Source organism: Hypomesus nipponensis, chromosome 15, assembly GCF_054491055.1.
Source record: "Hypomesus nipponensis isolate SF chromosome 15, ASM5449105v1, whole genome shotgun sequence".
Lineage (NCBI taxonomy): Eukaryota > Metazoa > Chordata > Actinopteri > Osmeriformes > Osmeridae > Hypomesus > Hypomesus nipponensis.
The window spans coordinates 19085001-19105000 of NC_140375.1; the positions used below are offsets into that span (position 1 = coordinate 19085001).

General features: G+C 52.7%; 1 protein-coding gene across 1 annotated transcript in view; it reads right to left on the reverse strand.

Annotated features, from left to right (window-relative positions):
* ift80 (intraflagellar transport 80 homolog (Chlamydomonas)) overlaps positions 1 to 20000 on the reverse strand; it is a 35129-nt gene that overhangs the window by 3365 nt on the left and 11764 nt on the right. The window contains exons 8-16 of the mRNA XM_084674003.1: positions 17095 to 17232; positions 3345 to 3524; positions 3101 to 3219; positions 2920 to 2994; positions 1965 to 2128; positions 1678 to 1742; positions 1046 to 1181; positions 807 to 954; positions 463 to 634 (exon numbers count right to left, since the gene is read on the reverse strand). Coding sequence (XP_084530129.1) covers positions 463 to 634; positions 807 to 954; positions 1046 to 1181; positions 1678 to 1742; positions 1965 to 2128; positions 2920 to 2994; positions 3101 to 3219; positions 3345 to 3524; positions 17095 to 17232 — 1197 coding nt within the window. The remainder of the gene's footprint in view (positions 1 to 462; positions 635 to 806; positions 955 to 1045; positions 1182 to 1677; positions 1743 to 1964; positions 2129 to 2919; positions 2995 to 3100; positions 3220 to 3344; positions 3525 to 17094; positions 17233 to 20000) is intronic.

A 20000-nucleotide genomic window follows, 5' to 3' on the forward strand; every position in this document is an offset into this window, starting at 1 on the left:
CAGAGAGAGAGAGAGAGACAGAGAGAGAGAGAGACAGAGAGAGAGAGACAGAGACCAGGAGAGAGAGAGAGACAGAGAGAGAGAGACAGAGAGAGAGAGAGAGACAGAGACCAGGAGAGAGAGAGAGACAGAGAGAGAGAGACAGAGAGAGAGAGAGAGAGAGAGACAGAGAGAGAGAGACAGAGAGAGACAGAGAGAGAGAGAGAGAGAGACCAGGAGAGAGAGAGAGAGAGAGAGAGGGAGAGAGAGACAGTGAGAGAGACAGGGAGATAGACAGGGAGAGAGAGAGAGAGAGAGAGACAGTGAGAGACAGACAGGGAGAGAGGAAACAACAGGAAGTGGACAGACTGATGTGAGACCATACTGACTGACTGAGGAGATGAGACACTGATAGGCATGTGAGTGTTTGTGAGTGTGTTTGAGTGAGCATGTGTGTGTGTGCATGTGCATGTGTGTGTCCACCTTAGCAAAGCGGCAGAGGCGCAGTGAGTCCTCCCAGCGGGAGGTGGCGCTGTACTGGTGCAGCAGGCTGGCGTAGGGAGTCACACTGCTGCAGACCAGAGAGCCGTCGCTACGACGAACAGTCACCTGGGAGCCTACGTAGCTCAGGATGTGGGGGGAGCGGCTGAACTCACTGATACACACACACACACACAGCACACAAAGTTAGTCTCAGAGAGCAGGGGATGAATCTATGACCATGAACATGAGGATGCTGGACTCTCAATGGACGAGCAGGAACTAACAGCAGGCGTGTCGTGTGTGTGTAACATGTCGTGTGTGTGTGTGTGTGTGTGTGTGTGTACCTGGCATCCTTGCTGACCAGGGTGTGGGGCAGCAGGTCCTTGTCGGTGAACACACAGCCTGGGTCCAGCCACACGCAGAGCTGGCTGTCCTGAATGCCACACAGGATGTTGGCTGTGTGGTTCCAGGCCATGGTGACCACCATGGTCCCTGTACACGGACACACACAGCACATGCATGGAGCACCCCAAACCAAGGATACAACACACGTGGACACGTGAAACACCCATCTGGCCCTCACCTATCTGTCTGGGGCCCTGGGCTCGTGCCAGGCGTCGTACAGGGGTCAGGTAAAGGTCACGGTTCTTGTCTATAAGGGCAATCTTCCTCTCTCCAGAAGAACCACACTGGTCCAGAGATATCTCCACTACTTCCATCTGGACAACACACACACGAGAAGAGAGAGCAGAGCGGATGTGTGTAAAGGAGAGAGGTAGGAGAGGGGGTAGGAGAGGGGTAGGAGAGGGGGTAGGAGAGGGGTAGGAGAGGGGTAGGAGAGGGGGTAGGAGAGGGGGTAGGAGAGGGGGTAGGAGAGGGGTAGGAGAGGGGTAGGAGAGGGGGTAGGAGAGGGGGTAGGAGAGGGGTATTAGAGGGGGTAGGAGAGGGGGTAGGAGAGGGGGTAGGAGAGGGGGTAGGAGAGGGGGTAGGAGAGGGGTAGGAGAGGGGGTAGGAGAGGGGGTAGGAGAGGGGTAGGAGAGGGGGTAGGAGAGGGGGTAGGAGAGGGGGTAGGAGAGGGGTAGGAGAGGGGGTAGGAGAGGGGTAGGAGAGGGGGTAGGAGAGGGGTAGGAGAGGGGTAGGAGAGGGGTAGGAGAGGGGGTAGGAGCTGGTCTTCCAGTGTGTGTTTCTGTGTGTGTGTGAGTGTGTGTGTGTAACCTTGTGCATCAGTGGTTTCCCGTCTCCGAGAGCTTTCCCAGTCAGGGCGTCAAAGAGGAAGATGGCTGAGGGACAGAGAGAGAGAGAGAGAGGTGATGACATTAAAGAACGACCAGCAGCTCTGCGTTATTCTGTTCTAGAGGCTGCAGGTTGTAGAGGCTGCAGGTTCTAGAAGTGCAGGTTGTAGAGGCTGCAGGGTTCTAGAAGCTGCAGGTTCTAGAAGCTGCAGGTTCTAGAGGCTGCAGGGTTCTGCAGGGTTCTGCAGGGGTGCTCAGGGCGGCGCTCACCCTTCTGGTCGCTCTTGTCTCGGATGGCGATGGTGTCGTTGCTCAGGGAGATGGACTGCTGGCTCAGCGTGTCGGTCCTCATTCCAGGGAACTTGGGGGAGGAGACGAGACGACCCTCGTAGGAAAAGACATAAACACCAGTACCATCCACCAGGAGGAAGTGTCTGGAGAGGAGAGGACGGACGACATGAGAGGAGAGATAGAGAAGGAGGAGGACATGAGAGGAGAGATAGAGGAGGGGAGGAGGAGAGGAAGAGGAGGAGGACATGAGAGGAGATATAGAGGAGGGGAGGAGGAGAGGAAGAGGACATGAGAGGAGAGATAGAGAAGGAGGAGGACATGAGAGGAGAGATAGAGGAGGGGAGGAGGAGAGGAAGAGGAGGAGGACATGAGAGGAGATATAGAGAAGGAGGAGGAAGAGGACATGAGAGGAAAGATAGAGGAGGGGAGGAGGAGAGGAAGAGGAGGAGGACATGAGAGGAGATATAGAGAAGGGGAGGAGGAGAGGAAGAGGAGGAGGAGAGGGCCAAGGTGAATCACTCGACATTTAGCTAGAGTAAAGCGTAAAGGAGTATAGAGAGACAGAAAGAGAGAGAGAGACAGAGAGAGAGACAGAGAGACAGAGAGAGAGAGAGAAACAGACAAAGAGACAGAGAGAGAGAGAGAGAGAGAGAGAGAGAGAGACAGAGAGCGAGAGAGAGAGACACAGAGAGACAGACACAGAGAGAGAGACAAAGAGAGACACACACAGAGACAGAGAGAGACAGAGAGCGAGAGAGAGAGACACAGAGAGACAGACACAGAGAGAGAGACAAAGAGAGACACACACAGAGAGAGAGAGAGACACACACAGAGACAGAGAGAGACAGAGAGCGAGAGAGAGAGAGAGAGACACAGAGAGACAGACACAGAGACAGAGAGAGACACACACAGAGACAGAGAGAGACAGACTTACTTCTCTGCCTGCAGGATGAGACTGACGGTTCCCTCCTTCAGGTCAAAGATCAGGGGAGTATTCCAGTTCTTCACACTGCACCAAACACACACACACACTCAATACATAATTATGTATGTACTGAGAGCCAGCCAGACAGGGAGGGAGACAGAGAGACAGGGTAGAGAGGGAGAGATCTTACTTGTAAACGTAGCACTGTAGAGAGGTGGTGACCACCAGGTGACCGTGAGCCAGAGAGGCCTTGATGACCCGGTCTCTGAACTCCAGCATATCTACTGCATCATTCAGCACGTTCCTCACCTGCACAAACACACACACACGCGCCAAGGTGCACGGTGGTAAGGTTAGCATCCTGATACACAAACCAAAGCAGATCTTCAATGTCAATGTGTGTGTGTGTGAGTGTGTGTGAGAGAGAGCTCCACCTGCATGCTCCTCCTCTTGGTGAGGGTGATCTGGAAGCTTGTCCACTCCCAGCGCTGCTCCACCACGTGAGCAAGCAGCACCTGGCCGTTCCCACAAGCCCCGGCCAGCTGAGAGCCGTCGGCCGCCCACGCCACGCTGAACAGGCTCCCTGAGCTGGGCTTCTCCAGGGCGTACGACCACTGAGGGGGAAGGGGCAGGGGTGAGAGGCCTGCTACCAGGACAGTTCAGGCTTGATCATTGTGTGCTCGTCCCCCACCACACACACTCTCTCCTCCACCTCTCTCTCCTCCACCTCTCTCTCCTCCACCTCTCTCCTCCACTTCTCTCCTCCACCTCTCTCTCCTTCCCACATCTCCTCCGCCTCTCTCCTCCACCTCTTTCTGCTTCCCCTCTCTCTTCCACCTCTCTCCTCCACCTCTCTCTCCTCCACCTCTCTCTCCTCCACCTCTCTCCTCCACCTCTCTCCTCCACCTCTCTCTCCTTCCCACATCTCCTCCGCCTCTCTCCTCCACCTCTTTCTGCTTCCCCTCTCTCTTCCACCTCTCTCCTCCACCTCTCTCTCCTCCACCTCTCTCTCCTCCACCTCTCTCCTCCACCTCTCTCCTCCACCTCTCTCTCCTTCCCACCTCTCCTCCGCCTCTCTCCTCCACCTCTTTCTGCTTCCCATCTCTCCTCCACCTCTCTCTCCTCCACCTCTCTCTCCTCCACCTCTCTCTCCTTCCCATCTTTCCTCCACCTCTCTCCTCCACCTCTTTCTGCTTCCCCTCTCTCTTCCACCTCTCTCCTCCACCTCTCTCTCCTTCCGCCCCTGTCCTTCCTCTCTCTCCACCTGTCTCCTCCACTTCCTCCTCTCTTTCCTCCACCCTGGTTGGAACAGATTTCATGTTCCAACTGAGGTAGGGCTGCATCAAATACCCTTTTTTACTCTGCTAAATTGCTGCACTAGTCCACACTTGACCGGTGGGGACCTCATTCTAATATGACTGTAACGGTTAGCTGCTCCTGGCATTCTCTAATCCCTGCTCTCCTCTCTCTGTCCCCCCCACACATCCCCTGTGGTGTAGGGGGTTTGAGCTGTCAGCACCTGCCTGGTCGTCGGTTTGCCAACACTGGACCAGGTCATCAACCGGAAACCAGTCTCCATGACGGCCAACAGCCAGTTTCCCGGTCCCTTCCTATATCTACCAAGTTGAACACTGGATTTTGGTGTTTCAAAACCCATTGACATTGTATGACTATGTTTAGCTTGTGTTCTGCTCCTCTCTTCCACCAACCGTCTCTGGAGGAGAGGATACCTCTCTGAATTGCTCAGCGAGTTTTTCCTTGTCTACCTTGATGGTTTAGGTTGGTTGAGGGGTAGTTTTATGGGTGTTTGTGAGGCCCTCTCTGACATGCTTGCATGTAAAAAGAGCTATACAAATAAATGTTGATTTGATCCAACTCTCTCTCCTCCACCTCTCTCTCCCCCCGGCTCGGGACCTGTCAGAGGGGTTATGAGTGGATCCAGGGGATGACCAGCAGTGATGCTGCTGTGTCAGCTGTTAGCGTGTGTGAGAGAGAGATCCCAGTGTTCATGGAGTGTTTCTGAGCCCTGATGGCTGGCTGGGCCAGAGATTAGCCATGCCAGAACGATGGGCTCCACAGATTCCCCCAGACTCACCTTCTCCCTGCTCTCTCTTTCTTCTGTCTAGTGGGAGAGGTCAGGGGGTCATCCCTGAACCAGGCAAGCAGTAGGGAGGAGAGAGAGAGAGGAGGAAGAAGAGAGATGAAGAGAGAGAGACAGAGGAGGAAGAAGAGAGGAAGAGAGAGAGAGGAGCCCAGGTTCCAGTTTTGATCTGACCCCCTCCCTCCCTCCACATCCCCCTGCCCCCTCTCCCTTTCTCTCTCTCTCCCACTTTCTCTCCGTCCATTCCTCAGGTGAAATAGATGACATGTCCTTGGGCTGCACCCCCCTCCCTGAGCACCCAGGACAGCCACAGGTAAACTAACACTCAAAGGCATTTCTTGTTAAAAGGCAAAAAGGAGGAAAAGTGGCATTTCCTTTCATTTCACTTCCCTCCCTTCCACCACTCTCTCTCTCCCTCGTAAATCCTGCAAGATAAAATACAAGTTTTTTGTTGTTGTTGAGACGCGTATGTGTCTGTGTGTGCCAATGCAAAGATAAACAGTGTCTGGCTGCATAAAGGCCTTTGAAGTAGACGTTTTATATACCTTCCCTCCAAACATGGCTGCCGCGTTTGGCCAGACTCCACCAACACCAGGCCAGCGCCTTTAAAATAATACCAACCATCTATTCTACTGCAAACATCCAGCCACTCCGCTTTAGGGCTCCCCAGAGGGGGAAGAGAGAGAGGGGAGAGGGAGGAGGAAGGGGGAGGAGGGAGAGGGGAGGAAGGGGGGAGGAGGGGGAGGGGGGGGAGGTAGAGGAAGGGGGGAGGAGTGGGAGGAAGGGAGGGAGGTAGAGGAAGGGGGGAGGAGGGAGAGGGAAAAAGGGAGAGGGGAGGAGGGAGGGAGAGGGGGAGGAGGGAGAGGGGGAGGAGGGAGAGGGGGAGGCAGAGGGGAGGAGGGAGAGGAAGGAGGGGGGGTGAGGAGGGAGAGGGGAGGAGGTAGAGGAAGGGGGGAGGAGGGGGAGGTAGAGGATAGGAGGTAGAGGGAAGGAGATAGAGGAAGGGGGGGAGGGGAGGGAGAGGAAGGGGGAGGGGGAGAGGAAGGGGGAGGGGAGGAGTTAGAGGGGAAGAGGGGGAGGATAGGGAGAGGGGAAGAGGGGGAGGGGAGCAGATAGAAGAAGGGGAGGAGGGGAAGGGAGAGGAAGGGGGGGGAGGAGGCAGAAGGGAGGAGGGAGAGGGGAGGAGGGGAGGAAGGGAGGAGATAGAGGAAGGGGAGGAGGGGAAGGGAGAGGAAGGGGGAGGGAAGGAGGGAGAGGGAGGGCAGGACTCCTCCCCCTTCCTCTCCCTCCCTCTCCCCCTCTTCCTCCACCCTGCCTTCCCTCTCCTTCTCCTCACATACGTTTGCCATTAAGACTGGCAGGTGCTGTGGGCCTTTTCGCCTCTGTAGCGGTGTTCAGAGAGAGAGGGAAAAATTAGGGAGGGAGAGAGAGAGTTAAAGAGAGAGAGTTAGGGAGAGAGAGAGAGTGAGGGAGAGAGAGAGAAAGGGAAAGGAAGAAGAGAGGCTGGCTAGCGTAGCACTGTGCCTAGCTGTATAAATCAGCATGGCTAGCTGGCTAGCATAGCACTGTGGCTAGCTGTATAAATCAGCATGGCTTGCTGGCTAGCGTAGCACTGTGGCTAGCTGTAAAAATCAGCGTGGCTAGCTGGCTAGCGTAGCACTGTGGCTAGCTGTATAAATCAGCGTGGCTAGCTGGCAGGCTGCCTCTCCCAGCGTCCAGCTGGCTTCACTTAGCCTGTGTGCTGGCAGGGCAGGTACGGGGTGTAAATCCTGACACACCACTCCACATGATACCGACATGGTAATGCACACTACCCACACACACACACACACACACACACACACACACACAATACACACCATCCACACGCACGTAATATACAACCTCAGGAACACAAACATGCAGATACATGTACACACACACACACACACACGGGCTACACACACCTACATATGCATCCAGAACCCACCAAGCAAGCCCCCAGCCTGTAGGATGCAGCCATGGGGGAGTGGGTTGAAAACAAGTCCATTCGTTGAGGAGGTGAGGCCTCATCAATGTCTCCCTAGATTAGGAAGGCTTGTAACCATCAGCCTGCACTGACCCCTGGGTAGCTGGGGCCAGCACTGGGGCTGGGGTAGAGTACAGGGCTGGGGTAGAGTACAGGGCTGGGGCTGGGGTAGAGTACAGGGCTGGGGCTGGGGTAGAGTACAGGGCTGGGGCTGGGGTAGAGTACAGGGCTGGGGCTGGGGTAGAGTACAGGGCTGGGGCTGGGGTAGAGTACAGGGCTGGGGCTGGGGTAGAGTACAGGGCTGGGGTAGAGTACAGGGCTGGGGTAGAGTACAGGGCTGGGGCTGGGGTAGAGTACAGGGCTGGGGTAGAGTACAGGGCTGGGGTAGAGTACAGGGCTGGGGTAGAGTACAGGGCTGGGGTAGAGTACAGGGCTGGGTAGAGTACAGGGCTGGGGTAGAGTACAGGGCTGGGGTAGAGTACAGGGCTGGGTAGAGTACAGGGCTGGGGTAGAGTACAGGGCTGGGTAGAGTACAGGGCTGGGGTAGAGTACAGGGCTGGGGTAGAGTACAGGGCTGGGGTAGAGTACAGGGCTGGGGCTGGGGTAGAGTACAGGGCTGGGGTAGAGTACAGGGCTGGGGTAGAGTACAGGGCTGGGGCTGGGGTAGAGTACAGGGCTGGGGTAGAGTACAGGGCTGGGGTAGAGTACAGGGCTGGGGTAGAGTACAGGGCTGGGGTAGAGTACAGGGCTGGGGTAGAGTACAGGGCTGGGGTAGAGTACAGGGCTGGGGCTAGGGGTAAAGTACAGGGAGTGCAGAGTATGGTAGTCATTTAGCAGACACTCTTATCCAGAGCGACTTACAGTAAGTGCAGGGACATTCCCCAGAGACAAGTAGGGTGAAGTTCCTTACCCAAGGACACAATGTCCTTTTGCACAGCCGGGAATCACACTGGCAACCTTCTGATTAATAGCCCAATTCCCTAAACGCTCAGCCATCTGACCCCCCAAGCTAGCCTCTAGAGGGTCAGAACTGAGGACCTAGCTAGCCTCTAGTGGGTCAGAACTGAGGACCTAGCTAGCCTCTAGTGGGTCAGGGGAGATCATGGCTGGACTGGGCTGGAACAGGATCTATAGCTGGACTGGTTCCACCTGGTTCCCACCCCAGCTTCACATCCAGAATGTAGACACCCGACTGATTCAGGGGGAGTCAGCCTCTGCTGTACGTTGAGACATAATCATTCATTAAGATGGTCTGAGGGTGTGGATTGGAGGGAGGGAAAGAGAGGAGGGAGGTATGGAGGGAGGAGGGGCAGAAGGAGGGAGGGAGGGGGAAGAAGGGAGGGAGGGAGGGAGTAGGGGGGTGAGATGACCCTCTTCAGAACACAACTCAGAGGGGGAGGGGCCACACGCCACAGACCGTGCATCATCCTTCAGACACACACACACACACAGGCAAACACACTCAAACACACACACTCAAACACACACACCCACTCAAACACACACACCCACTCAAACACACTCAAACACACACACACCCACTCAAACACACACACACATCCACTCAAACACACGCACACACACACCCACTGAAACGCGCGCGCACACACACACACGCACACACACACACACACGCAAAAGCCTCCGCCAGACTGAAAACATGTATGAAGATGAAACTAACTCTTTCAGAGGGAGCAGAGTCAAAATGTCAAGCGGTCTCAAATTGATGTGCATCTACTATTCTGTGCTTTATAATAAACCCAGACCCACTGCATTAAATTACATGCTATCAAACAGAACAAGCTCTCAGCATCATAAAAGAGCTGCTTTGAAATGTCCCGTGGCACCGCATTGTCTGAGCTTCTCTAATCACCTCGAGGCTCCCTCACACACACACACACACACACACACACACACACACACACACACACACACACACACACACACACGCTCTCGCTGTCTGTGAGGACAGGCCTTGACACACACACACACACACACACACGGTCTCGCTGTCTGTGAGGACAGGCCTTGACACACACACACACTCAGAGGACAGGCCTTGACACACACACACACACACACTCAGAGGACAGGCCTTGACACACACACACACACTCAGAGGACAGGCCTTGACACACACACACACACTCAGAGGACAGGCCTTGACACACACACACACACACACACACTCAGAGGACAGGCCTTGACACACACACACACTCAGAGGACAGGCCTTGACACACACACACACACACACACACTCAGAGGACAGGCCTTGACACACACACACACACTCAGAGGACAGGCCTTGACACACACACACACACACACACACACTCAGAGGACAGGCCTTGACACACACACACACACACTCAGAGGACAGGCCTTGACACACACACACACACACACACACTCAGAGGACAGGCCTTGACACACACACACACACACACACTCAGAGGACAGGCCTTGACACACACACACACACACTCAGAGGACAGGCCTTGACACACACACACACACACACACACACACACTCAGAGGACAGGCCTTGACACACACACACACACACACACACACTCAGAGGACAGGCCTTGACACACACACACACACACACACACACACTCAGAGGACAGGCCTTGACACACACACACACACACACACACTCAGAGGACAGGCCTTGACACACACACACACACACACACACACTCAGAGGACAGGCCTTGACACACACACACACACACACACACACACTCAGAGGCCTTCACACTCGTTCGCTCTGTGTGAGAAGAGGACTCCACACTAGCAGTGCCCACCCCCCCTGGTGTGACAGCCTGTCTCAGGAGGGCTAACATCTCACTGTGACATATCACCCTGCCCTGAAAGACACATCTCACTGTGACCTCTCACCCTGCCCTGGAAGACACATCTCACTGTGACCTCTCACCCTGCCCTGGAAGACACATCTCACTGTGACCTCTCACCCTGCCCTGGAAGACACATCACCCTGCCCTGGAAGCACCTTGGGCAAAAGAGAGATATGTGTAGAGAGAAAGATATGGAGACAAAGAGAGAGACTGGGGGAGGGAGAGAGGGGGGAAAATGGAAACCTGGAAAGAGAAAGAGAGAGCATGAGATTTGAAGGAGGGAGAGAAAAGATATGAAAGGTAGGGACAGATAGGAGAGAAAGATAGGGGGGGGGGGAGAGAGAGGGGTGTGGGAGTGAGAGAAGGGGGAGGGAGAGAGTGTGAGAGAGGGGGGGAGAGAGAGAGCGAGAGACAGAAAGCTGGGACAGGGGCCAGTATGAAGTGGCAGAAGTTGGGGATTTGGCAGCGAGGAGGAGGGAGGAGGAAGGAGGAGAGAGGGTAATTTTACACACATGGCTTCATGCTGGAGCCTCAACACAGTAACCATAGCCACATGCCAGGCCCTGGGGGACTCATCAGCAGGACACAGCTGCACGCCGGCCAGCAGAATTCAATTAGCACCGCCGGCTACAAGCACCAGCTACACTGGCTAACGCTAACGCTACAGTATTCTGCTCGGTGCACTAGCCACACTGGCTATTGCTAGTAACAGTATTCTGCTAGGTGCACTAGCCACACTGGCTATTGCTAGTAACAGTATTCTGCTAGGTGCACTAGCCACACTAGCTATTGCTAGTAACAGTATTCTGCTAGGTGCACTAGCCACACTGGCTATTGCTAGTAACAGTATTCTGCTAGGTGCACTAGCCACACTGGCTATTGCTAGTAACAGTATTCTGCTAGGTGCACTAGCCACACTGGCTATTGCTAGTAACAGTATTCTGCTAGGTGCACTAGCCACACTGGCTAATGCTAGTAACAGTATTCTGCTAGGCACACTAGCCACACTGGCTAATGCTAGTAACAGTATTCTGCTAGGTGCACTAGCCACACTGGCTAATGCTAGTAACAGTACTCTGCTAGGTGCACTAGCCACACTGGCTAATGCTAGTAACAGTTTTCTGCTAAGTGCACTAGCCACACTGGTTAACGCTAGTGCTAAAGTGCACTGCTAGGCACACTAGCCACACTGGCTAATGCTAGTGCGTTAGTATTCCAACAACTGAAGTTGTTTCTCATCGTGCCTCTACATCAGTGTTTACATCTCAATTACCTGTAACTAAAGTTAGCATTAAAGCCAGCTAGCGAGAACTACTTACTCTTGAACAAATTCACCTCAATTTACTACAGTGTCATGGTTTTCTACTACAAGGCTTTTAACATTGACTGTTGAGATTGCGGATTCCTGACATATATATATATATTTTTGCATGGGCAAGGGGTAGCCCAGCCCAGTTGAAGCATGGGGTAGCCCAGTTGAAGCATGGCCCTGCCCAGTTAAAGCATGGCCCAGTCCAGTTGAAGCATGGGGTAGCCCAGCCCAGTTGAAGCATGGCCCAGCCTAGTTGAAGCATGGGGTAGCCCTGTCCAGTTGAAGCATGGGGTAGCCCAGTCCAGTTGAAGCATGGCCCAGCCCACTTGAAGCATGGGGTAGCCCAGCCCAGTTGAAGCATGGCCCTGTCCAGTTGAAGCATGGCCCAGCCCAGTTGAAGCATGGCCCAGCCCAGTCCAGTTGAAGCATGGCCCAGCCCAGTTGAAGCATGGGGTAGCCCAGCCCAGTTGCCTGGAGAGAAAACTGCTCTACTGCTGACTCAGGACTCTCTTTGTTTGACAATGCTCCCTCTTTCTCACTCTCATTCACTCCCTTCTGCTTGCTCGCTCTCTCCCTCCCTCTAGCTCACTCCCTGCACTTCTCTCTTTCTCTCTAGTGTGTAACCCCCTCCACATCTGCTGTTTTTCCACAAAGTTCTCCCTCTCTTTCGCTCCCCTCCTCCATCCCTCGCTCCAAGTCTGCCCCCTCACTTTTACAGTGACATTTTCCCTGTCTGCACGGCTAACTACGTCCTCTCTCCTGTGGTGAAGAGTTAGGGTTATCATAGCTAACTACCTCCTCCTCTCTCCTATGATGAAGAGTTAGGGTTATCATAGCTAACTACCTCCTCCTCTCTCCTATGAAAATGATGAGGGGGTATTTAAATGTAAAGAGATCCACTTGATCCCTACAGTTACTAGGAGCCTTCCTTTTCACAATGAAATGAGGTAGCGTTTAATGGAGTTACATAACATTGTTGTGTTATATTGCTCTTATTTGTTATTATTGTGTCAAGCCCTCCTGACTCTTGGATGACTCCAGTCCTGGTCTTATCAACAGATTGCTTTTTTGCCTGCATGGTGAATACTATGGTCTGTGATATTTATTACTTGTTTTGGTTTGGGAAATGGGATCAAATATGCCCCATTGCCCATCCTCTCATGATACCTCCCATCAGTGTGGCATCTAACCCATGCACATCGTTTGACCATTGTTTTTACACTTAAATTACAACAAACCCGATAAAACAAGAGAAGAATCCCTTTTCCTAATGCTACATTATGGAGTTGTAAACTGAAGATGTCCGAGTGAGAGAGAGTAAGAGAGAGAGAGTAAGAGAGAGAGAGTAAGAGAGAGTGAGAGAGAGTAAGAGAGAGAGAGAGAGAGAGAGAGAGAGTAAGAGAGAGAGAGAGTGAGAGAGAGAGAGAGAGAGAGTGAGAGAGAGAGAGTAAGAGAGAGAGACAGGATGATGGGAAGAGGTGATGAAACAAGCTGCCATGGCAGGAGCTCGATTCATGCGATCAAATAAGAGATTTAAACACGGAGAGAAGCTGTTGAAGCCCTGAGGCTGTGGGGTGAGGCTGTGGGGTGAGGCCGTAGGGTGGGGCTGTGGGGTGAGGCCGTGGGGTGAGGCCGTGGGGTGAGGCCGTGGGGTGAGGCCGTGGGGTGAAGCCGTAGGGTGAGGCCATAGGGTGAGGCCATAGGGTGAGGCCATAGGGTGAGGCCATAGGGTGAGGCTGTGGGGTGAGGCCATAGGGTGAGGCCATAGGGTGAGGCCATAGGGTGAGGCCATAGGGTGAGGCCATAGGGTGAGGCCATAGGGTGAGGCTGTGGGGTGAGGCCATAGGGTGAGGCCATAGGGTGAGGCCATAGGGTGAGGCCATAGGGTGAGGCTGTGGGGTGAGGCCATAGGGTGAGGCCATAGGGTGAGGCCATAGGGTGAGGCCATAGGGTGAGGCTGTGGGGTGAGGCCATAGGGTGAGGCCATAGGGTGAGGCCGTAGGGTGAGGCCGTAGGGTGGGGCGATAGGGTGAGGCTGTGGGGTGAGGCCGTAGGGTGAGGCCGTAGGGTGGGGCGATAGGGTGAGGCTGTGGGGTGAGGCCATAGGGTGAGGCCATAGGGTGAGGCCATAGGGTGAGGCCATAGGGTGAGGCCATAGGGTGAGGCCATAGGGTGAGGCTGTGGGGTGAGGCCATAGGGTGAGGCCATAGGGTGAGGCCATAGGGTGAGGCCGTAGGGTGAGGCCGTAGGGTGGGGCGATAGGGTGAGGCTGTGGGGTGAGGCCATAGGGTGAGGCCATAGGGTGAGGCCATAGGGTGAGGCCATAGGGTGAGGCTGTGGGGTGAGGCCATAGGGTGAGGCCATAGGGTGAGGCCATAGGGTGAGGCCATAGGGTGAGGCCATAGGGTGAGGCTGTGGGGTGAGGCCATAGGGTGAGGCCATAGGGTGAGGCCATAGGGTGAGGCTGTGGGGTGAGGCCATAGGGTGAGGCCATAGGGTGAGGCCATAGGGTGAGGCCATAGGGTGAGGCCATAGGGTGAGGCTGTGGGGTGAGGCCATAGGGTGAGGCCATAGGGTGAGGCCATAGGGTGAGGCCATAGGGTGAGGCTGTGGGGTGAGGCCATAGGGTGAGGCCATAGGGTGAGGCCGTAGGGTGAGGCCGTAGGGTGGGGCGATAGGGTGAGGCTGTGGGGTGAGGCCGTAGGGTGAGGCCATAGGACCTGTCGATTCCTGTGAAATCACAGCCAAGTTCCACTAGAAGAAGACACCAGTGGTTTTTAGGCCGAATCCCAATACTCCCCCTTAACCCTTCCCCCTAGCCCTTAGTTTACCCCTAGCCCTTGGCCCTCGAAACTGAGGGGTAAGGGCTACATATCCCTAAGAAATGGGACGCCACTTGGTTACGGGTACGTCATCTAGCACGTATCATATCTCCAAAGCAAGTAGTGTTATGCACTGATATTAAACGAAATTGGCTGCTAATGGAGTTTACTTTAAACTGTAGACATGCTAGTCAGAGAAATGCGGGACTGTTGTGCAATCCAGCACTGTAATATTAGCGTACCAAACTAGCGTTTCAATTAGGCAAATGGTTGCAAAAATATATGTCCAGGACTGTGTATAACACAAAACATGACTGTCATAATTTTTTTAATCAATTAATAAGCCGAAAATATTACATTTATCGGACTCTCTAGATGATCTGGCCGCCATTGTTGCCGGTCACGCAGTATTCACAGCACTAGGTTTCAAGTAAGCTCCCGATCTTACTTGGTTTTCAGGGGTGTATACCCCTTAGTCTTAGCCCTACCCCTAGCTCAAAAAGAGTGTTGGGACACCACTAGCTCTCACGGGAACGCACAAAACTAAGGGGAAGGGGAAAGGGGGAGTATTGGGATTCGGACTTGAACTCACTATCGCCCCCTCTCACAACAGCATTACAATTGTGAGCATACATTTTACACACATTTTAAGACAACTCATCTTCCATTACACTTGGAGAGGGACAGATGTTATTTTGAGAAGACTCAAACTTTCCAGTTCCACAAAGCAGACACACACACACACACACACTCACACGCGTGTGAGACAGCATAGACCAGACACATGTCAGAGCCCAGGGAATCACATTAGAGAGGGCGAGGAGAGGAGGAGTGGAGAGGAAGAGAGAGAAGAGAAGGAGAGGAGGGGAGAGAAGAGGAGGAGAGGAGGGGAGAGAAGGAGAGGAGAGGAGGGGAGAGAAGAGGAGGAGAGGAGAGGAGAGGAGGGGAGAGAAGAGGAGGAGGGGAGGGAGAGAAGAGGAGGAGAAGAGGGGAGAGAAGAGGAGGAGAGGAGGGGAGAGAAGAGGAGGAGAGGAGGGGAGAGAAGGAGAGGAGAGGAGAGGAGAGGAGGGGAGAGAAGGAGAGGAGAGGAGAGGAGGGGAGAGAAGGAGAGGAGAGGAGGGGAGAGAAGAGGAGGAGAGGAGGGGAGAGAAGAGGAAGAGAGGAGGGGAGAGAAGAGGAGGAGAAGAGGGGAGAGAAGAGGAGGAGAAGAGGGGAGAGAAGAGGAGGAATAGAGAAGAGGAGCTATGCAGGCCAGTGCCAGGCCGGGTCTACAGTCCCAGGTCAACAGAACCACAGAAGGCACTTTGATGAAGTCTCATGATTCTGTCATTGAGTGACTTCAAATGTGATTAGAGCTGTAAGGCCATGCCTTCAGCGAGGCCCCTCCAGCTAGTTGGTATGAGGCAACCGTAGCATGACACAGTAGAGATGTGTGATGGAAGAGTGAGGGAAGAGAGAGGGGAGAAGGAGAGGAGGAGAGAGAGGGAAGAAGAAGAGGGGGAGAGGGGAAGAGAGGGGAGGAGAGGTGAAGAGAGAGGGGGAGAAGGAGAGGAGGAGAGAGAGGGAAGAAGAAGAGGGGGAGAGGGGAAGAGAGAGAGGTGAAGAGAGAGGGGGAGAGGTGAAGAGAGAGGGGGAGAAGGAGAGGGGGAGAGGTGAAGAGAGAGGGGGAGAAGGAGAGGGGGAGAGGGAAAGGGAGAGAGGTGAAGAGAGAGGGGAGAAGGAGAGGTGAAGAGAGAGGGAAGAAGAAGAGGGGGAGAGGGGAAGAGAGAGAGGGAGAAGGAGAGGGGAAGGGAGAGGGGGAGAAAAAGAGGGGGAGAGAGAGGAGGAGAAGGAGAGGGGTAGAGGGAAAGAGAGGGGGGGAAGAGGGGGAGAAGGAGAGGGGAAGAGATAGGGGGAGAGAATGAGAGGGAAAGGGAGGGAGAGGGGGAGACAGGGAGGGAGAGAATACAATGAGTCACACTTGTTAGTGAGTGACACAGTGTCAGAGATCGTGACAGGGTCCAGACACTAGACACCAGCTGCAGCGCCTTGTAAATAGACTGTTGTCTCGCACGCGCACACACACACACACACACACACTCGCTCACTCACTCACAGGCATGTTGGCACATGCATACGTGCACACTGAAACAGAGTGGTGAACAGAGAGTAACAGGGGCAGCATGTTGTGAAGAGGCAGGTTTCATGGTGTTGTGGTCTCAGGGCAGCAGATATTAGTCACGCTAGTTACAGCAGTGATTCCTCCACGGACTCAACCCTCCACGCCCGTGTGTGTGGGTCTGAGAGACTAGCTGCATGACTACATGATATGTTTCATCCTTCTGATACTGGCTGTTTGTCAAAACACATTCTTGTGTTCTCGTGAACTCGTTTGAGGTCATCTTTCAAGGCCAAGAAAGGTTCCAATATCAAAGAACGCAACTGACCAAGAACGCAAAAAATGCCTGACGTAGTGTTGGGACCAGAGATGGGAAGTAATGAAGTACAAATACTTCATTACTGGTATTTCTGGTATCAGAAAAAACAAACACACACCCACTCACTCACATGCGGAATCAGACTGCTACACTAATTAATCAATACACACACAAGTACGGAATCACACTCACGGATCAATACACACACGCCCACTCTGTAACTCTGTCAGTGGTCAACAGCTGTGTTAGCGCACAGCTCTCTCCACCCCATTTACTCTTGTGCTTAAAAAATAGATCCAAACTCTAACCCTAACCAGTGGAGTGTGGAGGGTGTTAGGGGTGTGTGGAGGGTGTTAGGGGTGTGTGGAGGGTGTTAGGGGGGTGTGGAGGGTGTTAGGGGTGTGTGGAGGGTGTTAGGGGGGTGTGGAGGGTGTTAGGGGTGTGTGGAGGGTGTTAGGGGTGTGTGGAGGGTGTTAGGGGTGTGTGGAGGGTGTTAGGGGGGTGTGGAGGGTGTTAGGGGGGTGTGGAGGGTGTTAGGGGGGTGTGGAGGGTGTTAGGGGTGTGTGGAGGGTGTTAGGGGTGTGTGGAGGGTGTTAGGGGGGTGTGGAGGGTGTTAGGGGGGTGTGGAGGGTGTTAGGGGGGTGTGGAGGGTGTTCTTACCCCAGTCTTGTCACACAGGCGCAGGGTGTTGAAGGAGCCGACAGCAAACACCTCTCCATCAGGAGCCCAGGAGACGGAGGTGATGGGGTAGTCATGAGGAGACGAGGAGTAGAGGAGACGGCCGTAGCTGTCCCACACCTGGGGGAGAGAGAGCTCAGCTGGTGTCTACACCTCACCTCACCTGGTGTCTACACAGCTACACCTCACCTGGTGTCTACACAGCTACACCTCACCTGGTGTCTACACAGCTACACCTCACCTCACCTGGTGTCTACACAGCTACACCTCACCTCACCTGGTGTCTACACAGCTACACCTCACCTCAACTGGTGTCTACACAGCTACACCTCACCTCACCTGGTGTCTACACAGCTACACCTCACCTCACCTGGGGTCTCATTTATAAAACTGTGCGTAGGATTCTTACTAAAAGTGTACGTACACCCAAAAGCCTAAAATGGCGTATGCACACAAAAATTCAGATTTATAAAACCGTGCGTACGCACACCTGTACGCAATGTTCCCTTTATAAATCACAGACTACCCACAAGTGTTGTACGTGAATCAGCATTGTACCCCGCCCTGAACACGCCCATTTTCAACCATAAATAGTCAATGCAAAGCACCTCATGAATGCTAATCTAGTATCTCATCATGACCCTGGCATACGATTGTTCTTTACGGTGAATCATAGCGCATGACAACTTCTCAGACACTGTTAGCCTATTGGTGGAGCCCGAAAAGTCCGAAAATGTGGTGGCCGGTAGATCACCAATTAAAAAAAGACTGTGCGAGTGGTCAACTGTGGCAGTAATACTGCAAGTCGAAATACAATTTGAAAACAAAAGCGTTTTGTTATGAACAGTAATCTATTAAAGTCTGGACTGATAACGAAGACGTAGAGTGTAGCGATTGCACGGGAGCTTAACGACTGTATTCCCAGTTTTTGACATATGAGGATATTTGCACAGTATTAAATACATATATTCAGTTATACACTGTGTTCTGCAGTTATCTAAAGGTAGGATATGTGATGTTATCCTGTATTCCATGCAGTTGGGGAATCTCCCCCTCCTGAACTCCCATAGTGGACAATCTGATGGTGAGGAAGCGCTGAATTTGTATTTAAAATTTGAGTTGGATTGTACAACGTGTTTATGGAACAAGAATCACTCAGTAAAAGCGCAAATAACACTGCTGGATAACACTGGTGGATGTAATCTTCATGGTAATCATGAAATTGAATGAAAAAAACTTGTGTGAGGAAAACAAAATATATAAATATTAGGAGTAATGTTCTTCCCACATTCAATTTCTGCAGTCTGACTACAGTATGGTCATCTGCGTCGACAATTCCAACTGTTTTGAAAATGTGCGTAGGCTTACGGGAGGGTCAGAGTTTGCGTGGAGGACCGCACATTCTCCCGCCAAGTTGTTTTTTTATAAATCACAACCTTTGCGTGGAAAGTGGCGTACGCACATTTTCAGCCCCGTTTTGTGCGTACGCCATCTTTATAAATGTGACCCCTGGTGTCTACACAGCTACACCTCACCTCACCTGGTGTCTACACAGCTACACCTCACCTCACCTGGTGTCTACACAGCTACACCTCACCTGGGGCCTCATGTATAAACGTTGTGTACGCACAAAAAGCTTGCGTACGCTGGTTTTCACGCACACTTTGTGATGTATAAAGATTTACTTGACGTGAGAATGTGCGGGCCTTCACGGAAACTTTTGAGCAGACGTGGGAATGTGCTGACCGTACGCAAAGTCTTGTCTGGCTCTGTAACATGCCGAGACTCACCAAACATTACAAATAAAGTTTCCACTAGTACGTTTAGGACGTTGACTATTCAAAAAACATAAAAATAAAGGTTTGATCATTAATGTGGATAATCACATCAAAATGCCAAAACCCAAAACGGGAAATGCTATATATCCTTCTGTTTAATCCGCCACCAATTAATAACTTCTGTTAAACTTGAGGCTGTCAAAGGAACAACAAAATCACTCAGGAAATGCATGTCACGCACGTTTTATATTGGACCATTTCTTCTTAATTTCTGCCATGGGCCGGTTCTCTGAACCCACAGCATTGATGGCCCTATAATAATAATAGTTTTATTTGTAATGCACTTTACATTTAAAGTACTCAAAGTGCTCAAAGGGCGCAAATAGTGACAGTTTTCCACTCTGCCGACTTTCTTTTGTCACTAATACCTGATGACAGGCCGCCAAACAGGACACATTTTCTCGCCTCGACCTCTGTTGTCAGAACCTTGATCTCACAGTCCCCGTATTTCTTCGAATAAACGCTGCGGCGTTTAACGTTCATTTTTGGTCAGGCGTTTCTTCGAGGAAGGCGTTTATTCGAAGAAATACAGTAATTCAGATAAATAAATGACCTCAGGAGCGCATTTATAGTCCATCTGCATATTAATTTATGGGAGGAGGCAAGGCGGGGTCAGTGGCTCGTTCACGTGCGGGCAATCTCACGTTGATTGTGATTTATAAAGGAAAGGTGCGCAGGATCTGGCCATCTTCTGGTATGAAAGCTGCGCAATCCATTATACATGAGGCCCCTGGTGTCTACACAGCTACACCTCACCTGGTGTCTACACAGCTACACTTCACCTCACCTGGTATCTACACAGCTACACCTCACCTGGTGTCTACACAGCTACACTTCACCTCACCTGGTATCTACACAGCTACACCTCACCTGGTGTCTACACAGCTACACTTCAGCTCATCTGGTATCTACATAACTACACCTCAACTGGTATCTACACAGCTACACTTCACCTCATCTGGTATCTACATAACTACACCTCAACTGGTATCTACACAGCTACACTTCACCTCACCTGGTATCTACACAGCTACACTTCACCTCACCTGG